General features: G+C 36.2%; 1 protein-coding gene across 1 annotated transcript in view; it reads right to left on the reverse strand.

The window, feature by feature from the left end:
• The window catches only part of LOC139980244 (A.superbus venom factor 1-like), a 57,699-nt gene that overhangs the window by 15,429 nt on the left and 18,065 nt on the right, over positions 1 to 24,205 (reverse strand). The window contains exons 11-32 of the mRNA XM_071991782.1: positions 23,879 to 24,028; positions 23,250 to 23,318; positions 22,409 to 22,594; positions 21,468 to 21,638; positions 21,013 to 21,087; positions 20,754 to 20,811; positions 19,532 to 19,588; positions 17,434 to 17,755; positions 16,881 to 17,106; positions 15,251 to 15,460; positions 14,830 to 14,929; positions 13,634 to 13,735; positions 9,712 to 9,900; positions 7,844 to 7,919; positions 7,059 to 7,218; positions 6,634 to 6,714; positions 5,423 to 5,588; positions 3,358 to 3,566; positions 2,677 to 2,829; positions 2,274 to 2,342; positions 1,071 to 1,225; positions 294 to 381 (exon numbers count right to left, since the gene is read on the reverse strand). Coding sequence (XP_071847883.1) covers positions 294 to 381; positions 1,071 to 1,225; positions 2,274 to 2,342; positions 2,677 to 2,829; positions 3,358 to 3,566; positions 5,423 to 5,588; positions 6,634 to 6,714; positions 7,059 to 7,218; positions 7,844 to 7,919; positions 9,712 to 9,900; positions 13,634 to 13,735; positions 14,830 to 14,929; positions 15,251 to 15,460; positions 16,881 to 17,106; positions 17,434 to 17,755; positions 19,532 to 19,588; positions 20,754 to 20,811; positions 21,013 to 21,087; positions 21,468 to 21,638; positions 22,409 to 22,594; positions 23,250 to 23,318; positions 23,879 to 24,028 — 3,072 coding nt within the window. The remainder of the gene's footprint in view (positions 1 to 293; positions 382 to 1,070; positions 1,226 to 2,273; positions 2,343 to 2,676; positions 2,830 to 3,357; positions 3,567 to 5,422; positions 5,589 to 6,633; positions 6,715 to 7,058; positions 7,219 to 7,843; positions 7,920 to 9,711; positions 9,901 to 13,633; positions 13,736 to 14,829; positions 14,930 to 15,250; positions 15,461 to 16,880; positions 17,107 to 17,433; positions 17,756 to 19,531; positions 19,589 to 20,753; positions 20,812 to 21,012; positions 21,088 to 21,467; positions 21,639 to 22,408; positions 22,595 to 23,249; positions 23,319 to 23,878; positions 24,029 to 24,205) is intronic.

The raw sequence follows: 24,205 nt of genomic DNA on the forward strand, positions 1-24,205 counted from the left end.
TTAAAATTGTAGGTTTTGTGATTTATTCATATTTCTGTAGTTTGAGGAAACTGCTGAGGATGTTCTTAAAACAGGCTTGTCTAAATATGGCCTACGGTATACTCTCACTATTAATGAGATGTTTTAAACATATACGCTGGTAAAAACATAGCTACCTCGTTCATGCAGTCATAAATCAAACAATGATATCAATAATACTGACGCATACTGAACTTCATGCCTCCGAAGAAAATATTACAAAAATAAATTGACATTGGTTGATTTTGTCATAACGAGTAAATGATCAACATTACCTTTTCGCAGCTCGTCTTATTTGGAGTAAAACCTGTGAATAGTCCAAAATCTATAATACCCATGCTGGTGTTGGTGTCGCCCAAATAGCTACAAAAATCAGAACGTGCAGGTATGAACGATTTAGTTGGAGGAAGTAACTTGTTTATAATTAACACCGCTACACATAAACAAAAGAGATTTGCAATGTGTCAAATTTGGTGCTATAGTTTGGATATTATAGGCTAACTGCTCATTTTATCAACTAAATGAGCCTTAACCGAACAAATCATTTGTCTCTCAACAAAGACCTAATGCTTTGAATTCTTACCATTCGAGAAACAGGATTAAATTGTACTAATTGCATTGTGAATTAAATATTCCCAAACTACTGAATACGTAGTTTTCTATTCCACAACCATCATGTACAATTTTATCATTTCTTTATGTGCCATTCAAAAGTAATTTTTACCTAGCATTGCATGTCAAGTTGTTATCTTCATTTACTTCTCATTTTAAATATATATTTTGGAGGCTTTTCTTTCACAGAAATCAACTCGATTATTCTTCAGTATAACACGTTAGCATGTTATAAGAGAGTAACGACGTCAAGTTCACAAGGAAATATATGTATATATTTATATATATATATATATATATATATATATATATATATATATATATATATATATTTATATATATATATATATATATATATATATGTATATATTTATATATATATATATATTATTTGTTTGTTTGTTTATTTATTTATTAATTTGTATATCTCAATGACTTACGAAACTTCAATGTTAATTGAAAGCTCGTCGCCCACAAGGTACCGTATTTCTTCATCGGGGTCTTGATCCGTTTTAATTCTCCTGGTAGAGATGACCATATCAAATGGACACAGTTCTCTTCTATCGTTACTATTTTCGTTGTATTTCACTTCGACCTATAGTGGAATATATTTGTTGATAATCAATCCAACACGCACAATAATATCATATTCACCAAGGAAGACAGTAGTTTGGATGGACAAGGAATGTTGACATAAGCTCAAATAGATTATCTATGAGGCTTTCCATCATCGCCGTCATATCGTTCCTAACAGAGCCGTATAGATACAGCTCTAGATAATTTTGAGCGTGATTAATACTATATTTACAGATCTCCAAAGATTTTGGAAAGCGCTGTAACATATGATACCTTAACATATGTGATGGTTGTGAAAATATGCTTGAAAAGATGTCGTCTTGTGATCAGCGGAAGTGATTAGTTTCGGGAAACTAGAAAGGGCTCATATGGCAGAGCCCTATGTTAATTAAGGACGTGTCTGGAGATCTCAAGGTTTGAACAAGAGCGAAAAACATAAACATGTTACGTAATACGCAGCACACCTATACATACAGAACCTGAGAGCCTAAACGTCATATCGTCTTTATATGATTGACGAAGTTATAGCAAGTTTTCTTTCAACCAAGTATCACCAACTGTGATTTATGTAGCTCCATTTCAATTCGATAGTAGATGATAGAACATGGTCCAAATAAGTGGAAACAAATGATATAGCTGCAACATGCATTTTTAATATGACGGTACGTATACATTATATTTGATGCGACGCCGTCAAAATATTAGTATTAAAAATATGCAAAATATTAGTTTTATCTTAAAATTACCATCAAGTGTGCAGTTTATTAGAATAGATTACTTGTATCATACGATGATGTATAACCTCCACTCGGACCAATCTAATTTAACGTGCTAAAATACTTTCCAAAAATATATTTGCTAACGTTAACCTCCAGATGTGATGTTTACACAGTGTATTTTCACGCCACAGCATGCTCTGGTGTTCAAAATGACGTGATATGGACTTTACACATAACTTTTTGGTTTGGTTAAATCTGATAGATCTGTCTATTTGTTTACAATGTCGATTTATGTTTAGGCTGTTCGTTATAATAAATTACAAGTTAAAAATGAAATTCTTGCCGTACATTTAATGTTCCAGTTCCCTCTCCTTGCGTTTCCACCACAAGTCGGTCTCTAATGTTCTCTTTCGGTACCTAAAAATAAATCAAGACAATCAGTTATTACAATTATCATTGATCTGAACTGTATATCCTTGATAAGTCACCTGATTTCCACGATATAATATATATATATATATATATATATATATATATATATATATATATATATATATATATATATATATATATATATATATATATATATATATGGTTGGGTGGTTTCTACCTTGGCGTATCGTGCTCTGTAGTGTGTGTGTGTGTGTTAGATGTACGAATTCCGTAAATATGATTATAATATATAATTAATTTATTCTTATTATAATTTATATATATTAATACCAATATAAAACACTAATAACATATATACCTCTACTGTCTTCTGAAGTAAGGTGTCTTCATTTTCCAACCGAAATATTGTCTTGAAGCCATTCGCACTTGATATGTTGCAGTGAAGATTCAAGTCACCTCCTACGGTGAGGGCTGAAAACTCCGAAAGAGATTGCAGGGCGATGACCGTGTCCTGGAAAATAAGCAGATGAATTTGATCATTAAATCCTGGCATTATGGAACGCTCAATGTACATGTTTAGTATTATCAACAGCAAATGGACAGACATTAGTTTGGGACCGACAAGACTCGTTTTGTTTACTTCACAAAACGTCTATTTTCTCACTATTTTCTCACTATTTTCACAAGTAGTCGAAAGTTTGTCGTAACAAGTCACAATTTCGATAAAACACTGAAAATGTATAGCTTGCTACGCCTCTTCCGTGTAAATGTCTGCATGTTTTCAACACAACCCAAACATTTAGTCAAGCCATTCCTCTTAGTTTAACCTTTATATGTTGCCTATAAGAATGAGCTCTGTGGTGGTATGAACCGTATCGAGACAAATTGCTAACCAGCTGTGACTTTTTGCAGGAAAAGAAAAGGCCACGTTAGGAACATTTCAAGTAGATGTGATAAACTCAGTGAAAGTGATGAAAAAAACGGAATAATTAGGAGGTTTCCAGTTAAAACATGGGAACTCTTGAATCGATCATCTTACTTGTGTAGAAACAAATCCTCCACCATAATTTTGTTGCGTCGATAACCAATTTGCAATTTCTGCAGCATATGTGAGTTCACGAAGTTTGATCTGTGCCAAGAGAGCGTACCCGGTCGTCTCGACGGAAAGAGCTGAAGGACGGCGTTGAATCCAGAATGGTCGCCCATCTTGTTGCTGGTTGCCTGCACCCCAGGCACGAGAATTCGTAACTTATAAAAAGATAGGTCGAAAGGAAAATTGTTCTGGGTATTTAAAATGCCGTGGAAGACGTCTTGGAAAAATGCAAGTAATACCAGGGTGTTTACTGGTTACAATTGTTTTATTTTCTTCTTATGTAATTCTGTCTCCATTTTTCTTATTTCTCACTTTTTAACGCGTTTCTTTTAAGTTTTTAATACTAATTCTTGTAGCTTGATTAATTAAACTCAAGCAAATACTTGTTTTCTCAACGTCCACCTATTTTGAATAAGAGTTCTCCAATGGGTTGCGATAGACGTGTGGGTTTAAGTTTTTCTTATAACACAGATAGAAAATATCAGGTTAGTGTTCGTCTTACTGCAAAATCACGATATTGAAGTTCACTGATATTCCGGGAAGTGGGGGGGGGGGGGGGAGTATTGATGTTGTTTCGTAATTAATGATGTAAGTAGACTCCTCCCCTTATAGTATCATAATATTATTTCGTGTTTTCGCGAGGGTACGTTTCTATCCTTATTTGGGTATATGGTTGGTGGTGCTGGTGACGTATGATCCTACAGGGTGTGTACGACACGAAATTATGGGATAGGTGATGGGGAATATGAGACCCATAGGATAGGAAGCAAGAAGGGGAGAAACAGGGGAGGGTGTCAAACAAATTGAGAGAGTTTAGAGTGTCGGCGAGAGAAAGAGAGAGTTGTTAGAAGAGGAGAGAGCGGAAGAGGTATATGAGGAGGGAGAATTGTTGGGGAGAGGTAGAGAGAGAGTGACATAGGGGGGTCTGGAAAGGGGGAGAGCTACATCAGTATTAATCTTTTACGAAAGGAGTTTTAAATTCCATTACGACTTTTTAGCTCCCGGATTCGTACAACGAAGGAACCGCTGTTGAACACCATAATACTTTTAATATCATAACATTTCATAATTAAATCTACGAAGGAACCATTGTTGGATACCGTATTCATTTATATCTTATTGTCATTATTCAATCCATTCTTTCATGGAGCACTATATATATTTTTTATATTACATTAAATGTTCGATTAAGTCGTCTGAAGTGAGGGCAACGCCTTCCCAGCTTAATACTTTTATTATTTCGAGGAAGCTCATGACTTCTTCTATACAATCTAAAAACTCATATTCATATAATCTGGAATAAGACTGTACAAGTATAATAGTGTGATGGGACTAAGAGATCATCGACGCTAACTTCCGGAAACGGAGAGAACTTCTTTTGAACTCTTAACCTAAACAAGTGATGGACATGTTACTGTTACCATTTGTGCGTGTGGTTGTGCGTGTGCGTGTGTTTTTTTATTCTGATAGTTTGAATCTTCTTTGACTTTGGAGTAAACCTGGGATAAGTATAAAGAGTCTCCCGTGAGCAAGTAATGTGTGAGTTCGTTATACCTTTGTTTCATATAATTATTTCACTTAATATCATTAGTTACAAGTCAGTATTCGGACAAGTTCAACTTACTATCGATACAGTTTGTAAACTTGAAAACGGTTCCAGTCTTTGCTTGAGTCCTCTTGTGTCACTACTTTCTTACCATCCCCGCGATTCTACAGTGATAACTTCACATATTCACGTAATACGGTTCAAAGTCATCTATACACTTTCTTAAAAATTACCGGTCTGAGCCTTACGGCGTACAATTGTTAAGATGCTTTCATTGTTTCTCAGGGTTTACCGGCTACATTGAGCAAAGCACATTCCAACCTTTAAATGAAAAGGTGTGAGCATGATAACGAAATTTTGAATTCACATATTTACAACAACATGAATTAGCCAGTATTCCACATAATTATAATGTTCTCTGCTGCTCACAAATTCTTTTTCCTTTTCTTATAATTGCTATCTTACCTGGATCGTGGACGGAGTGAGATCTTAGCTTAATATTGGCATCTGCACGCCTGTCACTATTCATTAGAGCTAAGGCATAGGTCACCACAGCAATTACATATGGTCGTTGAAGTCCATCAAGTTGATCCTCCAAGTAAGAAATGGCGTTGTTCTTAGCAGCTGGGTTCTAAAATATATATGAAAAACAAACAAGTAAACTATGTTTTAACTTGTTAAGATTTCCTTATTTTTTATGGTACTATAGCGTTACGGCATTTGTATAGTGACGCCGTTACATAATACATTGATGAATGTCACCATAAACTACCGAAAACTACAACAATTTTAAAATAGTTAACCACATGCGTTTTCGGTCATTTTCGTATACGTACTTAAGTTTGGCAAAGTCTGAAGCTTTGCCGCCTATAACTTTTGCGTTTTACCGTACATTAGTGCACTGAAGGCATACAGAGACTAATATTTTACATTTGCTGTCAGTAAATAGATACTACGCCTATTCATATATATTATTATTCAACGACTAGTTGAATACGCTGGTTGTGGTTCGCCAGCATCGGTTTGAACAGAAGTTAGCATTCGTCGAAACGATCGTCTCGCAAGGATCTCAAATTCTTCGCAAGGCGCTACCAGAAGATCTACAGACCAACCCTTACGTTGGTCCTTAGAAATATAGTAAGGTACATTTAATGATATAAATTGAACGTATCCTGTAGCTAAGCTTAAGTTAAGTGTTAGTTTTAACCCCTGCAATTAGAATTGTACAGATTGATGAAAGATGGTGATTGAATGGGAATTATATTTGATCGATACATTCCATTCCATTTATTGTCTTCCTGGATACGTAAAGTATTTGCAGGCTTTTTTCTGTTTTTGCCGTAACAGTAGAGAGGAAAGCACTATCCGATTATCCACAGAGGTGGAAGTTTCCTGAATAAATAAAACTACACTGACACGTCGAGTCCATCATCTATTTCAGCTCTGAATTTGACGACCGTTACTAGCTACACGGTAAGAGTATCTGGCATTTGATATTGCTTGAAGGATCATAGAGTATGATCCCAGTTTATTGATGTTTAGTACACCCTGAGAATACCAACGTAAACCAAATCATCAATCAGAAGAAAACAGTTAACATTAGTAATGTCTATTGCAGTTCATAAAGCATAGTCAATTCTTGTTTTGTTTAAGATCATATAAAATGATGTACTCACCACCTGATAACATGTAGACCTACATTCAGCCATAGCGATTAAAGTGAAGGCAGTCATAGCAGTGTTACCCTCAATACCGCCCTGAAAAAATCGACAACAAACAGAGAATGTTCATAGTCCATAGGTGGCTCAGATTTTAAACGCTCAACAAAGAAACTTTATTCTCTACTCCAATTATGTTTCACGGCTACAAATACTTGAAATCAATTTAACGCAATATGGGTCTCACATATCAATAATGACATCAATATCTGTTTGGGCAAACGCCGCAATTTTTCCACTGTGAAAATGTAATTTAGATTTCATGTAAACCTCTTCTCAGAATGTAACTATTTTCATTTTTATGCAGTTTTTATCTTAATGATTAATATGATGAAATAAACATCTAAAATGGTTGTATGATGAACCATTCGTTATATACTAACCGTCATTTCTTTGTGAATAACTGCTAGTCCTTCATAGAAATCACCATCAGCATTTTGTCTATTGTTCACAATCCAGCTAATGGCACTACATGGAACCATGGCATCAACTGCAGTTAGTTCTGAGGCTTGACAAAATACCTTAGCCACGAAAGCGGTCAACCTGTATAAAACAAGTCGCGACAAAGTAAATGATCTCTATATCAGTGTATAATTGGGGCCTTCGTGATTACAGCATTGGGGTACCATGGTTGGTCAGCTGGTATACAAATTTCAAAACGAAGTATACAAAAGAATAACGTGCCTTTTGAATTGATGTCTTTTATGTGTGTGTGTCTGTGTTTGAGAGAGATTATTCAAAGGAAATAGAGACAGATTGAAAACAAACAGCTTATCACTTGGAACAATGAAGTCACTCTTACATTTTGAAGTTGGTACTCGGTTAATAACTTAATGAAATCAGAACAGAATACTTTGCAACTACATTATCAATGGATCCAATGGTAGCCTATAGATTAAAAAGTTTAGAAATGTTGGGCTAATTGTTTTTTTCTTTTCTTTTCTTTTCTAAAGTGTTAACCACTTCAATAAACAATATCAGACACCAGACATATTTGTAAAGGAGCGTCTGGATAGACATTACTTAATTTACATTACGTAATCGATATGACTAAATTTGCGTAAAATCACGAGTCATCAACGAAAATCTCGACAACAAAGGATATAAATCTAATTTCCTTGGCAATTAGAGGTCAGTTCCTGAAAGAGTAACGCAATATTATACGCACCACGTGCTACCCGCTCTATTGAGAAACGCTGAAAACGACCCATCTGCGTGACGATAGGTTGTTTCTCGAACTAAACCTACAGGAAAAGCCAAGGAAAGTATACGTTATAACAATCATTATCGATAGGAGTGCACACAGTTATGTGTAGAGAATGTCACTCTTAACCGAATGAACACAAAACATAACAAGTAAACATTTGATGCTACTCGTAAGGATAGAGAGTTGTACTATTAAACATAATACTACAACGGAATGACTATATAGTAACAGAATGACCAAAAACCTTCAGGTCACTGGTTCCAATCCAGTTCTACCCCCCCCCCCCAAAATATTACCAATCGTTTTTTTGGTTTCGAGGATATTCGTAACATAGATGCATTCATGATGGCGTATGTGTGTGTAAGTGTGTGTGCGTTTGTGACGCCCAGCTTGTAAACATGATATCTCAAGAAGGGAAGGTCAGACAAATTTCATATTTGATGTATAAAAGTACCACATTAAGTACAAGAAGCCTATTGTTTGTGGTGGAGGTCAAATGTCATTTGGGGTCACCAGGGGTCAAATTGTGAAAACCTTGTAATCACGATATTTCAATACTCCGACCTCTAATTTAGTGTGTAGAAGTACCATATTGAGTTAAAGAAGCCTATTGTTTTTGGTGGAGGTCATTGGGGTAATCAGAGGTCAAATCGTGTAACCCTTGTAAACATGTACACCCTCACTATACATTACATCAGATTCATGAAGAAAACTGCTCATGTTACATCATCGAAACCAAAATGCATTTTTACATTCTGGTTTATTTTATATTTACATATTTATATATATATATATATATTTATTTCTATATATATTTTTTGGGATAAGATCATGTTTTCTGGTTCCTTTAAACTCTGGGGAACAAAATAATGACAACAGGAAAAGTTAACCCTCTTCACAAACTTCAAACTTGTATAAAATATACGTGTTTGCTGATGAATTTCGAAAAACAAACTTCCGGAGTAGATTCCATGTTTCTTATTCTAAATGCACTCTGACCAGGTGGGTTAAATGGGAACAAGCTGTCGCAATCGAAAGCAAGAAATTTATATTTTCTATTGCCCTTATGAACGATTTACCTTAAACTCACTGCTACCGCCCATGTCAGCATGTTCATTACACAAATGTAAAAAAAAAATAGTCTACACATGCGGCCCGATCAAGATTTGAACGCAGTCCTATATACTATCATCCATTTTTACAATTCCACAGAGGAAACGTCTGAAAACACATGATCATTCATTGCTATGGAAGGTTATGACACAGTTTCGCAAGCTACATCGGAAAGACCGAGAGAGAGATACAAAAGCGGGGACCTAAGACAGGCTAGCTACGAAAGTAAAAGTAAGCCTAGGCCTAACGGTCGTAAACATAACAGAGAGATTTGTTTGGCGCATGATCTGTTGGGCAGGGTGTGTAAATTTTGATTCAAGTTTGTAGAATCTACGGACTCCATACGGAATCTACGAATTTTATTCAGATCAAATTTTTACGGACAAATAACTCAATAAAAATAAGGAATATTAATATGCAAATTGCATAGAACGGTGTCATTTTTAATGAACTTTTAGTGCAGTAGGCTGGAAAGGTCAAAGTTTAAATTTGGCAAACACATACTGAGGCTTTACTTTCTGCATTAGACCTAACACCGTCATTATGATGTATCGGTCACTTTCCCAAGGCAAGGCGACTGGAATTGACAATATATCATTGTACAGGGCATTTGTTTCAGTAGTTGTAAACATGTTCTTTTATTGGGCAATGTGAAATTGATTTTACGGTAAAGACATATAGCAAAATGAGAGTATTCCAACGTTTTCCAAACAAACCTGAATTAATATTGGACAGAGCAGTGGCTTCGATTTGTTCATTTCCTGAATTTGTCGCTAGAAGGTATTTTAGGACGTAAACATTAGGAGCCAGTCGAATCATTGTCTGTTCTCCACAACCAGTTGGCTGACGGATCCAATGTCCCAGTCCAGTCACAACGGCTGTCATAGCGGGTCCAAGAGGAGAACCTAGTGCATAAATTTTAAAGCAAGAGTACGATAAGCAATCTAATCTGTTATTTATATGTTATTATTATGATATGTTATTTATATGAGCTCTAAACAGTACAGAGTCCATTTATTTAAAGCAGCCGCTCAATGTTTCTTCGAAGTTACATCTCTTGTATATATATATATCTCTTGTATATATATATATATCTTGTATATATATATATATCTCTCTTGTATATATATATATATATATAAATGAAAATCGTAATGAGTTGGAAAATCAAGAACAGTGAAAAAACTTTCAGCCTCTACCGGGATTCGAACCACGGGCCTTCCGCTCTGTACGCGGACACCCTAACCACTAGGCTATGGACGCTGATTGTATGTCCAGAGGTTCGAAACCGGTAAGGAAGGTCGTAATTCCACTGTAGGCGTTTGTCACCTGTATCGAACAATACTAGTTCTGTTTTTGGTGACATATATTTTGCCTTACTCTAGAGATCAAACATGATGCTAACCAACTCGAAATCATTTATATATATATATATATATATATATATATATATATATATATATATATATATATATATTATGATACTCAAATTTGGAACGATGCCTATAGAAAAAAATCTCCGCATTTGTGTTGTCACTCAAATCAGGTCTCACAGTACTTAATCTTTACGTTGTCTTTGTATATACATTTTCATGTGATTTGCCATTGTAACGTTTCAAACTACACTCAAAAAAATGGAGTGTTGAAAAGTAATCGATAAGTGTCATATCAAACACTTCAGCCTAGCTCGTACAGGGACAACACGCTCCTTGCTAATTTTACACTTTCCGAGTGTTGAAAATCTAACACCTCGCTGGTGTTGAATTTATCAACACTTGCAGGTGTCATTGTCACACCCAGTCCCCTAAATTTAGCTCTTCAAAGGTGTTTATAACTCAGTTGATGGGAGCGCTGTAGTAACACCACATGTCTGGCTATTCTTACACTTTTTGCGTGTCGAATATAGCCAACACCTTACTGATGTTCAATTGACACTTGCAGGTGAAATTGCAAACCCCAAATCCCATAAATATAACACTTACACTCAAAAAACGTGATACACAGGTTAAGTAAAATTATACTTAATTTTCATGTGAAATAAAAACACTAAAACAATTAAGTAAATATGACTTAACTGCTGCTTTGTACAGTTTTACATGTTTATTATGTAACGCAAATACAATACTGTTATGTAAAATTTTGCCAGAGAAGTTTACATAGCACCCATTTAGTAAATATTTTATACAGGTATTAGGTTAATTATTACCTAGTAATTAGGTAAACAATATATGGATGCATGTTTGAATCGCTCACAGCAGAGAGGTACATTTAAGAGAGAGCAAAAAGCAATGACAACACAAACAATTCAGAATGTGGGATTTTCAGCAATTAAACACCCTTCTACCTTCCTATTCCAGAGGTCCATATATTATATCCCATTAAATGTAAAATAAGCAATTTAAGCTATAAAAGTACTGTCTTGTGGAATGAAGTCAACTTAAAAGTGCCAACATTTTCAATTGCTACAGTTCAGTTACTTGGTCCTTTTTGTTTTCGCATGCCTTCTGGTATTCCAGATTAAAGACAAATAGACAATCCTTCCCAAAGTCAATTTCAAATATGCAACAACTTTAGATATATGCTGATCCGTGGGATGAGAAAACGTAGATTGCTGTCTCTGATGACTGCTACACTGCAGTTACTTTGTCTTTGTTGTTGGCTCGTACCTTTGGTATTCCAAATTAAACATAAAGAAACAACTCTTCCCAAAGACAATTCCAAATAAGCAACAACTTTACATACATTCTGATCCGTGAGATGAGGAAACGTGGAGTGCTGTCTATGACAACTGCTAAACTGCAGTTACTTTGTCTTTTTTGTTGGCACGGTAAGCATAAAAATCTTGAATCTGGTTGCACTTCACACCACCAGGCAACTGGTTGACAACTTTTTGGAAAAATTCCCAGGCACCGAAACTTGCAATTTGGTATAATTCAGATTTAACACCGTAGAATGATTTGAAGCAACATCAATGGCTTCATAAATGTCCTCTGGGGTAGGGCATGTCTCTCGATGATCACAAATGACTGCTGAGGATGTATTTTGCTTCCTCCAAGAAGTAACACATATTGCTGAGGTCTTTCTGAAATCTTTTGCAAATAGAATTCCAAGTTGATGCTACCTAAGTAACAAAGAAAAGAAAAGAAAATTCCCATCATAATGAAGTTGTGTTAAAACACTCTTGGAGCATAAGCAGTTATTTACATGTACCCCTCACAAAACATTGACATTCCTAAAGAAAATGCACACAATTTAATTAGTTGTGGTTGTCTTCTTCAAGCTCGTTTGAAACTAGAAAGCCAGATGGCCTATAGTGATTCCTTGTCAAAACAGGAACTTGCATTAAACTTTCATCAGACAATGTAGGCAACTTTTACAACCAATGCATCATGTTAACAATGCTTGAAACAATGCTCACTCCCATTGCATGCAATTGTGTAGATGGCTATGAACTATAACAGCTAGATCACTTCCATAATATCGCTAAATTATAGTTGGGCCTAGGTCTAAAAGTATCACCGATCCACATCAACTTCGGCCTACTTCCTACAACTTACAAGCTAAAATGGCAATTAGTGGTAATTATATATTGTATTACATGAATATATGTTTATCCCTTAGTAAGCATAGTACCAGCGTAACTATAGGCCCATGCCCGATGCTATTAAAAATGCATTGCCTTGAAATAGCCTAAGTAGTAAGTATATCCTACTAGTACTACTACTACTTAAAAAAGTGACTCGCAGGGTATACGAAGTTACGGTTAACGCCCAAAAGGAATAGAATGCACTAGGTTACATAAAAGGCCTAGACAAAAGTCCTCCGTCCGTCCGTAGGCAATTCCGTTTAATTTTACTTGTATGTAGGTAACACAGATTCGTTGACAATGAGTTGACTATGACAAACAGCACCTAGCCTATTATATTAACTTATCGTATGACTTTAACGTTAGGTCTACGTAACGCAAGCGATTCAAATGCATTCGTCTACCCAACTTAGTCGTGGGTCTCTAAGCATATCTCGTTCGTTTCACGTTCACTTACGTAATATCAAAACATACCTCCGAATTTTTCAATCAATTCTTCCAGGCCCCAGTCTCCTATAACGTCATTTTCCATGCCATTGTTGCTCGTTACCGCACACTGAATACGTAACGTTATGTGGCTTGCACGTATATATGGCCGTGGTTACTATAGTACATTTAGTAACGATAAATGTTGTCAGTGGTTTAAACACTTAACTTGCACTAAGAATCCAGCTGATGGGAGGTTCGACCAATCGGAATGCTCGAACTGAAAGTACACTTTCTGCAGGTGTAAAAAATACACGCTACATGAATTATGTAACCCTACTCAGGGTCAGAGTAACCCTTCAGGTGTAGGGTGAACGGTTACACCTGGAAAGTGTTCAAATTCAACACTCCATTTTTTTGCGTGTAAACATGCACTTAAAACTTAACATATTGAGAGAGACTTAATCAATTACACCTTTTTATACTTTGTACTTTGAGATCAGCCATTAACCGATCGTTTATACTGAAGATCCACTGTACGTCAGCTGTCTGAAGAACAATAGCCATGAGGAACTATGAGATATTAAATTAATAAATGCGTAAGTAATACGTGATTCGATCCTTACCTGTTATACTAATATGACATGACTCTGTTCCTGGCACAACTGTTGGAGGCAAGGCTATATCAAGACAGCTTAACTGGGCTGCATTTTCATCGTCCCATACACCTGTATCAGGGAAGAAGAATGGGGAAAAGCTAACACTTGGGAACGGTTTCATTATTTCTTAAGTTTCCTCTAAATTTTCTTCAACTCCTTGATTAGCATGACCTTTTACTTGTCAAGTTTAAGAACTTGGTAGATACATTATACAACTAGAATCAGGTACAAGGGGAGCTTTAAGGCTCAATAGTTCCTTGTTCTTTTCCTTCTTTTTCTTGGATTAGTTGTAATTGTATATATAAGTATATATATATGTACTTTCACGGCAAGGAAATATTCAGTTTAGTGTTTCTGAAGCTATACATTGTTTGCTTCAAACGTACAAACTAAATCAATTCTATCATGGCAACACGGCATTCCTTCCCCGTAGGAAAAAAAGGAGTCGCCGTTTTTAGAAAAGAAGGAAAAAACTACATTAGTTAGTAGTAGTCACATTATTACTTATATCACTCATTAACTCATTAACATTTTTAGAAAGAATGTGATATTCATTATTAGTGATAAGATCATTATTTTGTCTAAAGCTGTACACATGGATATGTTAAAAAGCTGTTTAATAATTTATTTTTACTCCAATCAGCATATTGAGATGAGACAATTCAAAGCATAAGCTTGCATTGTTCATATCACATAGAAACCTACACAATTATAACTTGTGGATAAGACTAAGGCTTAAATATTGATAAAAGTCTATCCCTAGTATACGCATACTCACATAAACTTATAATGGTATGCGCCAGACGTTATGGTTACATCAATACCGCTCCAACATTTGCTTCACCCCTTCCCATACATGAAGTGATCCTCGATTCAAGGATACAAATCCTGGAAAATTGGAGTTGTGATTCCAACGAATTTATAACCGTTTTGTTTTCCTTCTTTGTCAATCACAATTTTGTCTTTTTATTGATAATATAGTCAATTTAATCTCAATCGCTTGCAATGTATTTAACTCGAAATAATCAATTTTCGAACTTGCTTCTCTAAGTCAACTATTGTGGAAGAGGTTCTGTTATATACATATTTATACACGTTCTTGATATTAATCTATGGCTCGAGCCATAAGTAAGGAATGTGATTTTTTTTTAAAATATTCTTACAATTTTCAGGCTCTCGAATATCTCTTCGCCTACGATTTAGTTCGACTCCTTGAGGATTCAGTTGCACTGAATGATGAAACGTTCTTTCGATTCCCTCAGCCTAATGGATGAAATTGCATTGAAGAAATGAAGTGTTAAAGAAGTTCACAGATACGATTATTAGCAGAAAATACACTCTCCCTATTACTCTCGGCCCTTTCGCCTTGAGAGGGCCGAGAGTATCATGCACGCCATTTAGAAGCAATCCCCAATGTCATACCATGTTGGACGCGTAGTATTTTGGGAGCTTTGTGCTTCACAAAGTAGTAACTTACATGTTATCGCATTGCCGGACCCGTACTCTCTTTAATGCGCGATATTGGACTTCAATTATTCATCCTTTAATTGCCTTAATTTGAAGAAATATTAAGAAAAAACTCACGATGACGTTAAGTTTCTTTCTAACGCCGTCACTGCCTTTGGTGCTCCCAATACCTACGGTGATAGGCCATTCTCCAACTTTAACTCCAATCACTACGTAGGTGACAGTGAAGGTATCTGTGGCTTTTACAATGAATTCCTTCTTAGCTGAGAAAACGTTAGGTGTGCCCTCAGAACAAATTTCTGGTGGTGTTTTTAGAACCATTGCTACCTGCCATGAGAAATAATACTTCTTTATAATAGTAACAAATTTACCAATATCGGACATTTTGTTATACATGGTACACCAAAACTGCTTCATAATCAGAAATAGCTTCTTTTTTTGCAACAGAAACAAAAAAACGACTAGCTATAATAAAGTGACAACGCAAGATCATTATGCTTCTTGTTCCTGGTTTCTGCAAATATCCCTTGCTTTAATATTATTTTCTTTCTGTAAATAATGTGGCATGTGCTTTCTTTATTCTCAAATAGATTCATACTGTATTTCCTTGACTTTATATGAATATGTAAAGTCAGACAGATAAACGAATAGAATGGGTTTTTAAATGTTAACATACAGTCAAACTAATAGTCTTAAACAACACAGTACCACCACTTTCCCTTATTTACTTTACATTTGCATTTAGTAATTTACCTACTAGGCAATTTGGTCTGGGGAAGCATGCACCTTCTGAAGTTTATGCTATAATCCTAAGTTGCAAGTGCTAGAATTCATGTGGAGAGGGCTATCATGAAAAACATTCACATTATGCAAGGAACCTTGCCTTGAATATCGGTGCCGTTAGCAGATGATATAGTTATTATTTGTACTGCATTTGTAAACATGCAATCCTGGCCAATAGGCCTTGTTAATTAAGTGAAAGGTCATTATTTATCATGTATACTTTATAATCTATATCCAGGGATAACAACTTACTGTACTATGTGTGATATTCTATGACATTAGTAACATTCCTTGTGATTCCATTTTTTACCATTTATGTGACACATTGATCATGATGATTCACAATCTCGCTTCTATGTTGTACTGAGTACAACATCGGGACATTTGATTTTTAAAAATTCTAAAACAATAACCTAACACCCCACAGACTTTAAACTATGTTCATTTGAAAAAAGGCAGGGCTTTCATATAAATATAATAATGAAAGGTAAGAATAAAGATGCCTTCGGTGTATCTGGTCAGTAAAAAAGCACAGGTAATTTGACTTAGACGGAGACAAATTTTCAGCCGAAATTAGGCATATGCTTAGGTTTGATTACTGTATTTGTACAGTAGTCTCCCTTATACTCCATACAGTATATTTTTTATAGTGGGCACTTGTCCCCCACACCCCCCCCGGCAGGAAAAAAATGATACTTAGATAGTATCAAGTAGTGTGTAGCACCATGACCTACTGACCCCCCTCCCCCTTGTGAACATTTGTGCAGCCGCCCTTGCTTGGACCTCCTGATAAGGGGCCCCTTTGGGCCAGGAGCCGGGACTCTCATGCTCATCGTTACGCATTTGCCAGGAACTCCGAGATTCAACAGTCTAAATGTAAATTTCTGATTGAATGTTTTTATATCCAATAATTTGAGATTGAAATACCTGTCATGAGTCTGTAGTTAGAACTACAAGATCTTACCTTCACATCTTCTCTGCCATAGTTAAACACGACTGCTTGGATTTCCACGTGTTCATTCCTTTTCACAGAATACGGTAGTAGCAATTGAATGAAAAGATCAGACCGTACCACCAGCTCTGTTGGTTCAATGACGCACATTGGGAAATTCTCATGAAGACCAAACGCTTGTATGGACCATGTAGTTATACTTCCAGGTAGGGTGTACCGCTGATAAACTGGTGCGTTACTGTTGGGGAAAGGATTGTATATGCACGTTATCATCGCTTTTGTGTAAGGAAATTTCTCTCTTATAAAGAAACAACAAAAAGAGAAAACGGGAATAAACGGTTCCTGTTTCAGATTGGCAGGACATATGAAATATTTTCGATTGACTAATGTCAAATATAACATGACCTGTAATTTGGCTAACCATACATATTAACGTAGAGTTACACTATGGATAAACAGATAGAAATCATTCAAGCTTATCCAGCATCGCATATTTCTAATTTTCTCATGTAAACCATCCAAATTTAATACTCAATAATGCTACACGAAGTAGATTCAGACTTACGAGTCAACGTGAACCAAGTCAAAGGCCCATGACTCTGGAAAATCGAATCGAACTGACCCATCATCGAACGGATCAATATCAGCAAAAGCTGCAAAATCGAAACCAATATTTCGCTCACGGGATTCGTCACTCTCAGCCTTCTTACAGCAGGCGATAAAAATTCTAGTTAACTCATCGCCGACATCTTCTGTCATCTCAGGAAATCTTTTCCTAGCAAGTCGCTGGAATCTTTCCGACGTCTCATTACATGAGCCACTTCCAAGGCGTCGATGTCCTCTTGAGCAGGCAAATATCTTTCTTTCGTCGTTGTCAAATTCTTCAACTGTATGTTTGGATGAAATTCAACCAGAGCAAAGAATATCTAGAGGTTATTATTTTCACAGGATTAGAGACTACGCATCTTGACTTCGTGTTTATTTAAAGTGTAGCTTAGAACCACTTTCATTTCTCAATAGTGAGTGCTGTATGTTTGTCCCCCTGTATGACATATCCAACACCCCGCCCGTTTACTCTTTTACATTATACCCTTATCCCTTCGTTGTTGTTCAAAACATGTAGTCATGTTTGCATGATTCAGTGACTCCATGTCTAAAAGCCTTACTGACTGCTCTGCTGAAGAGGAGCACACTGGTCCATTTGTAGTCTTTAGTGGGCTTTAGCACAAGATAATGTAAGGCCTTGTTTGATGAGCGTCATAAGTTACTCCTAGGTTATCTTAAGTATTCGGCGAGAGAAAGGTGTTAGTTGACCGTGCTTTTCCCTTCCGAGATTCCATTACAAGGAATCCAGCAAATAATGTTTGCTTTAGTCTTCCTCTAAATGTTTAAAGTAATCTAAGTTATTTCATGCTCTGTATAATCTCTAGTGAATGAAGTTACACCTGTCTACTTCATAATCACTGTGTGTTGCCAGTGTAAACTTAGCTCTTGTTTGGTAGTGTGGGGTGGGGTTTAGTTTCTCTTTGTTTCGAAATTGTTTAAGACGCCTCACTTTGTAAGCAACTCTACCATTCACCAAGACACTTCAAACTGTCATACATCTGCAGTATAGAGACAAGCCAGAAGATTATAGAAACTGATCATATTAATTTCTAGACAGTACTTAGATGCCAAGAGTTGTTATATACCTTGTGCTCTGAGGGACTGGTCGATGCTCTGTGGTAAACGACACAGTTAGGCAATACTGTTTAGAAGAGGCTTGTATATAGACGCCGGCACCCCTACATATGGTTCTGAGATCCATGTGATGTACTAACCCCTCCCCACCCCGTACACACACTCGCCAGTCCAGTCGATGTCACTCAACCTACTGAGGAATTACTTGCGCGCGGACGACTGTGGGCTCGCTTCTTCATGTAGTGGCAGATTATAAGTGAAAGTGTGTATAATAATAATAATAATAATAAATGAGACTTATATAGAGCCAAATCAGTAAACAAAAGTTACTGCTCAAAGCGCTTTACAAAGAAAGTAAATTAATTTACAAAAGAACAAGTGAAAAAATGGGTCTTAAGTAGACTTTTGAAAGTAGAAAGTTTATAGCATGTTCGAATGTGATCTGGTAACTTGTTCCAGAGATAAGACCCAGAGTATTGGAAGCTTCTGTAACCATAGTTCTTCAATCGTGGTTTTGGAACAGTTAAAAACAGTTTGTTGGAGGAACGAAGTGTGCGAGTTGGAGTATATGGCAAGAGAAGTTGTGACAGGTACACAGGCCGTTCAAGATGATGAGCACAGAAGGTGAGAAGAAGTATTTTATACTGGATTCTGTAGCTGATAGGGAGCCAATGAAGTTCCTTCAGAAGTGGGGTGGTGCGGCACTTTCTTCCTTTCCTTTTCACAATACGGGCAGCGGTGTTTTGGATCTTTTGGAGTTTCTTGATGGTCGAATCAGGAAGGCCAAATAAAAGTGAATTAAGAAAATCAAGCTTTGATGTCACAAACGCATGGACCAGTATCTCGGAAGTCTTATTATTGAGGTGATTCCTCATCAAACTGATTTTCCTAAGTTGCCAATTTGCAGAACGACAGAGATTAGTAACGTGATTTTCAAGTGACATATACACAAAGATACAAAGATACAAATTCAATAAACTCACGTAATTCTTCAAGGGACCGTCTTCTACGGCTGTTGGCATCAGCTACACAGTGAGTACCTATCAAGATCAAATTAAGTTTTATAGTTGTAAATATTTTTTACTGGTTTCGATCCTCTGAACTGACAAAGTGTTCATAGCCTATGGTTGATTAGTGTGTTTGCATATAATGCAGGAGGCCCAGGTTCGAATCCCGATGGAGGCTGGAAGTTTTTTCATTGTTCTATGTTTTGCGACCCATTACCGTTTCAAATATATAGGTCTATATATTCGTTTGCCTTGTTCGATTATTTCCATTTCATTTGAGATAGTTCTGTTCAAAGCATCTCTTTCGAGATGAGGCTGCAGCTTTCACAAATGATTTCAGGTTGGTAAGCATCATGATTGATTTCTAAAGAATATGTCACCACAACAGAACTAGCATTGTTGGATACAGATAGCAAAAGCATACAGTGGAATTATAGCCTTCCTTACTGGCAGGACAAAGTGTCAATAGCCTCGATTTATAAGGTGTCCGCATATAAGCCTGGGATTGAATCCCATTGGAGGAGATCAAACACTATTCCAAACAACTCGAAGTATATATATAAATATATATATATATGCAGGGATGTGCCCAGGATTTCCTGAGTGCCGGGTATACTGATCACGGCGAAGGGTCTAAAATTTTTGAAGGTGCTCAGATGCCAAATGCTGGCACTTGTGTAACTTTTTATGCACATACACAAGTACAAGTTTTGTTAACAATTTACATATTTACATTTTTTTTGGGCGAAATATATTACGTACCTGGTAAAAGTTATTAGTTTGTTTCAAAGAGATTTTACAAGGGACCGATTGAGAGCCGTAAGTAATGTTTCTCGCATGCGTAATTGATGCATTACTGTATGATTTTGGCATACACTAGGCCCAATTTATGTTGAATATATTGTTAGGAATGTCGGGATTTTAGATGCTGGGCGGGATTCACGATATTTAGGACAGTGCTGGGCGGTAATTTTTAGTGCTGGGCGGGGTCGCCCAGCATGGGCACATCCCTGTATGTATGTATATATATATATATATATATATATATATATATATATATATATATATATTATCATCATCATCATCATCATGATCCTTATTATTGTTAATGTTGACATAATGGTTCATTTCAGATATTAACGATAGTGATTTTAGACATGCATGCAGTGAAGTTTCAAGTTAAAAAAGGTTCTCAGACCTTCTCGATCACCGACGTTGAGTGGTCCGGCACTGGCCATTACTGTTACACCAGCATTCTGTAATAACAAATAATACAGGTAGTATATTCGTAGCAAACATTTGAAATGCGTGTTCATAGTTAGTTCAATATTAAACCTCCGAACTGGGACGGACAAGTCAACAATGCGTTTGGAATCCTGCCGTGTGTGGTTTAGGAATCAGTTTACTAACGAAATTGCCTTTTTTCGTTTATAATAAGTCAATTTTTCTTCCAATACCTTGAAAATGTGTTCGGAGGTCATTCCACCACCTGGACCGCATCCAGTGTCTTGTGCGTCCATTGTTGAAAACATCTAAATGAAAAAAATAAAGCATTTTGGGGTAAATCTTGACTGTAATTATATCATAGTTTCCCTTAACCTTCTGTTTGCTTCCTATACAAGCAATGATATTTTGTAAATGGTTGATAATTGCAGCATATTTTGGCCCTCTCAGTAACCAGACCAACGGTTCACATGAAAAATGTGTTTTTTTTTTTGAGAAGCGAGTGGGGGGATCACCACATGGTTAAGTGACCGGAAGATCGGTTGTCAGGCTTAACGAGATAAAACGGTCTTTATTTCATACATAACCAACCTCTAAATAACGTATAGAGTTTTGTATTATGTATCAGACTATGTAAAGTATAACCTTTAGTTACCTAATTGCCACATAGTCTTCTAACAATCGTTACCTTTTTACTAGTTAGCCTGTGAAAATCTCTCAAAAGGAGGACTGCTTTATCTACGGCGATCAATGATACATCGGTACCAGGTTCAGCAGTTATCCGAAAATGGACTGGATTATTCGGTTCCGCGGCTTCTCCAAAAGATCTTCTGTCAATATCCACAAGTCCTACGGTGAGCTGTATTGAGAAAAATGTTGTGAAATATTTATGCATCAGAATATTGGTATCAGTAATCTTAACATTATACATATCTGTTCTGATAACATCACAAAGAAACTAATGTGATGTTATATTCTAGCCTGCATGGACGTCGCTAAGCCGTTCAACAACTGGGTAGTAGCGGTGGGGGGGGGGGGTGGGCGGTATGTTGGCACGAAGCATCTCTGTTGGTCATGTCCATGAGTCTCGCATTTCCAATCACCCATACTCCTCGCTCAGACACCATGGATTTGATAAAAAAATCGACATATGTCGAATTAAATTGTCATACGTCGGTTTTCGTGCTATGATTAAATTATATATGTATATTCATAAGCCCCAGAATCCAAACACCCAGTTCATACATTTCAGCAAGCTTAGTGGCGATTAGACATGTATGTTATTACATAGACTAACCACCTAGAAATGTATGAGAAACACATGTAGAAATGAATGTAGAAATCACATGTCATTCACGATGTATTGTCGCTACAAGTCAAGCATCATAGGGTATCTCTCCCCCAAGTATGACATTGATTCAACTTGTGTCTGTTGATATACCTTGTACAAGCTTATTTCGACGACTTTCCATTAAGCCGCATCCACTCATGATTATTAATGAGATATAAATTATTGTGTAATGTAATGTGTATCTCTGATGTTTATTAAAGTTGGATTTTCAAGCATCATTTTAGAATGTGTTTCTTTTACGTAGATATGCAGCGGATATCCGTTTAAGTATAACTTACTTGATTATGACATTCTCTTCGGACTTCAATTCTCACAGAATCTGCTATGATATGGTTGTTTATCCCAATAAAGTAAGCGACGATTCGGGCGCTCGGTATCATTTCCGGTGTGACAGTGATTTGGTATCCGTCAATATTTCCAACCTGCTTGCTTCCATCATGGATAATCTTACCTCTCGCAATTACCTGTCACACAAAAAAAGGAAGATTATGATGGTATATATCTGCTAAATTAAGTGTTTATCTTAAAAACATGTCAACAAGTTTCAGTCATATCCTAAACCTATATATTACAGTTAAACAACTAAATGAGAAAAGCCTGAATCTCGAATGAGATACAAAATATTGATCATTAATGGAAGTGAAACAGCCATAAATAAAATACTTTCACGTCCGACATAACAATTTAAGGAAGCTCGAAATATTTAGTTGGCGTTTAAAACTACACGGGGGAGGGGTGTCCTTCTTTTTCGATTTTTGAAGGTGCTGCAGATGCCAAATGCTGGCACTTGTGAAGCTTTTTAAGCACATACACAAGTATTAGTTTTTCTAACAAGTTACATTATTTTTTTGTTTGCGAAATATATTACGTACCTAGTAAATGTTATTAGTTTGTTTCAAAGAGATTTTACAAGGGACCGATTAAGAGCCGTAAGTAATGTCTCTCGCATGCGTAACTGTTGTATTATTAGTCTGTATGAATTTGGCATAGGCTAGGCCAATTTATGTTGAATATATTGTTAGGAATGTCGGGATTATATATATATATATATATATATATATATTTATATATATATGTATATATATATATATATATATATGATTTAGTTATAGCACTTACGTAAACATGGATTAAAATATCATTTCCTTGTCGTTCCAAAAAAAGGTCCAGGTTGAAAGTATCTCCATACTAAAAGAATATGAAATATTTCATAGTTAATCACTGCAGGTCAGTAAACAAAACATCATTTAACAAAGAATATGAAAATAACTCATTCCGACAATGAAATACGTCTCAGGTTTATGACATTTCTGTTATTACCAGACACGAGATGAGCTACGACCTTACGTTATAAATCAATATCCAATTATTTTATGCAAGTACGTTCTTAGTGCATGGACGGATGTTTTGAAGCCTCAGAAATTGTTTTGTCCATGTTGTCAAGGATACGACTACGTTACATATTGTTATAGTCATATGATATACCTTTTACACCAGTTATATGATCATGTGCCAAGGAACAAAGATATTATAAATATACATGTAAGTATCAGAAAATGAAAATATATCCAAATAAAGAATAAATACGTCACCGTTTAGTTGTGCGCTGACCATTGTCACTCACGTGAAGACAAGACTCCATGCTCAAGCATATACAGACTGGTTTACACATTGAATAATTGCGACATTAATACATTTTCTGCGTGGGTTCATGGCAGTGCAGATTTTGTATTAAAAAAAAAACATACTCTGATAACTTCTAGATCCGGCGTTCGTATGACGAGATACTCTCTGCCATCCCCTGGGCTTTCATAAGGTCTAAGTACAAAGGTCAATTCGGCGTTGCTGTTCATTTCTTCTGCTCCTGGTACTATTAAGTCTTGATCAAATGTGACGAGCTGATGAGAGAAAAATAAAACATTGCTCTCTGTGCCACTTCATGCATGGGTACCTGAAAACATTCATTGCTCGCAGTGAGGTGTATTCGTTGTACTCTGAGTTATACCTCACTACTATAGAAATCACTTCATTATTCGCAGTGATGTGCATTTCGGTGCACTCTGAGTTACTGCATC

This window comes from Apostichopus japonicus, chromosome 14 (genome assembly GCF_037975245.1).
Source record: "Apostichopus japonicus isolate 1M-3 chromosome 14, ASM3797524v1, whole genome shotgun sequence".
NCBI classification, from domain to species: Eukaryota; Metazoa; Echinodermata; class Holothuroidea; order Aspidochirotida; family Stichopodidae; genus Apostichopus; species Apostichopus japonicus.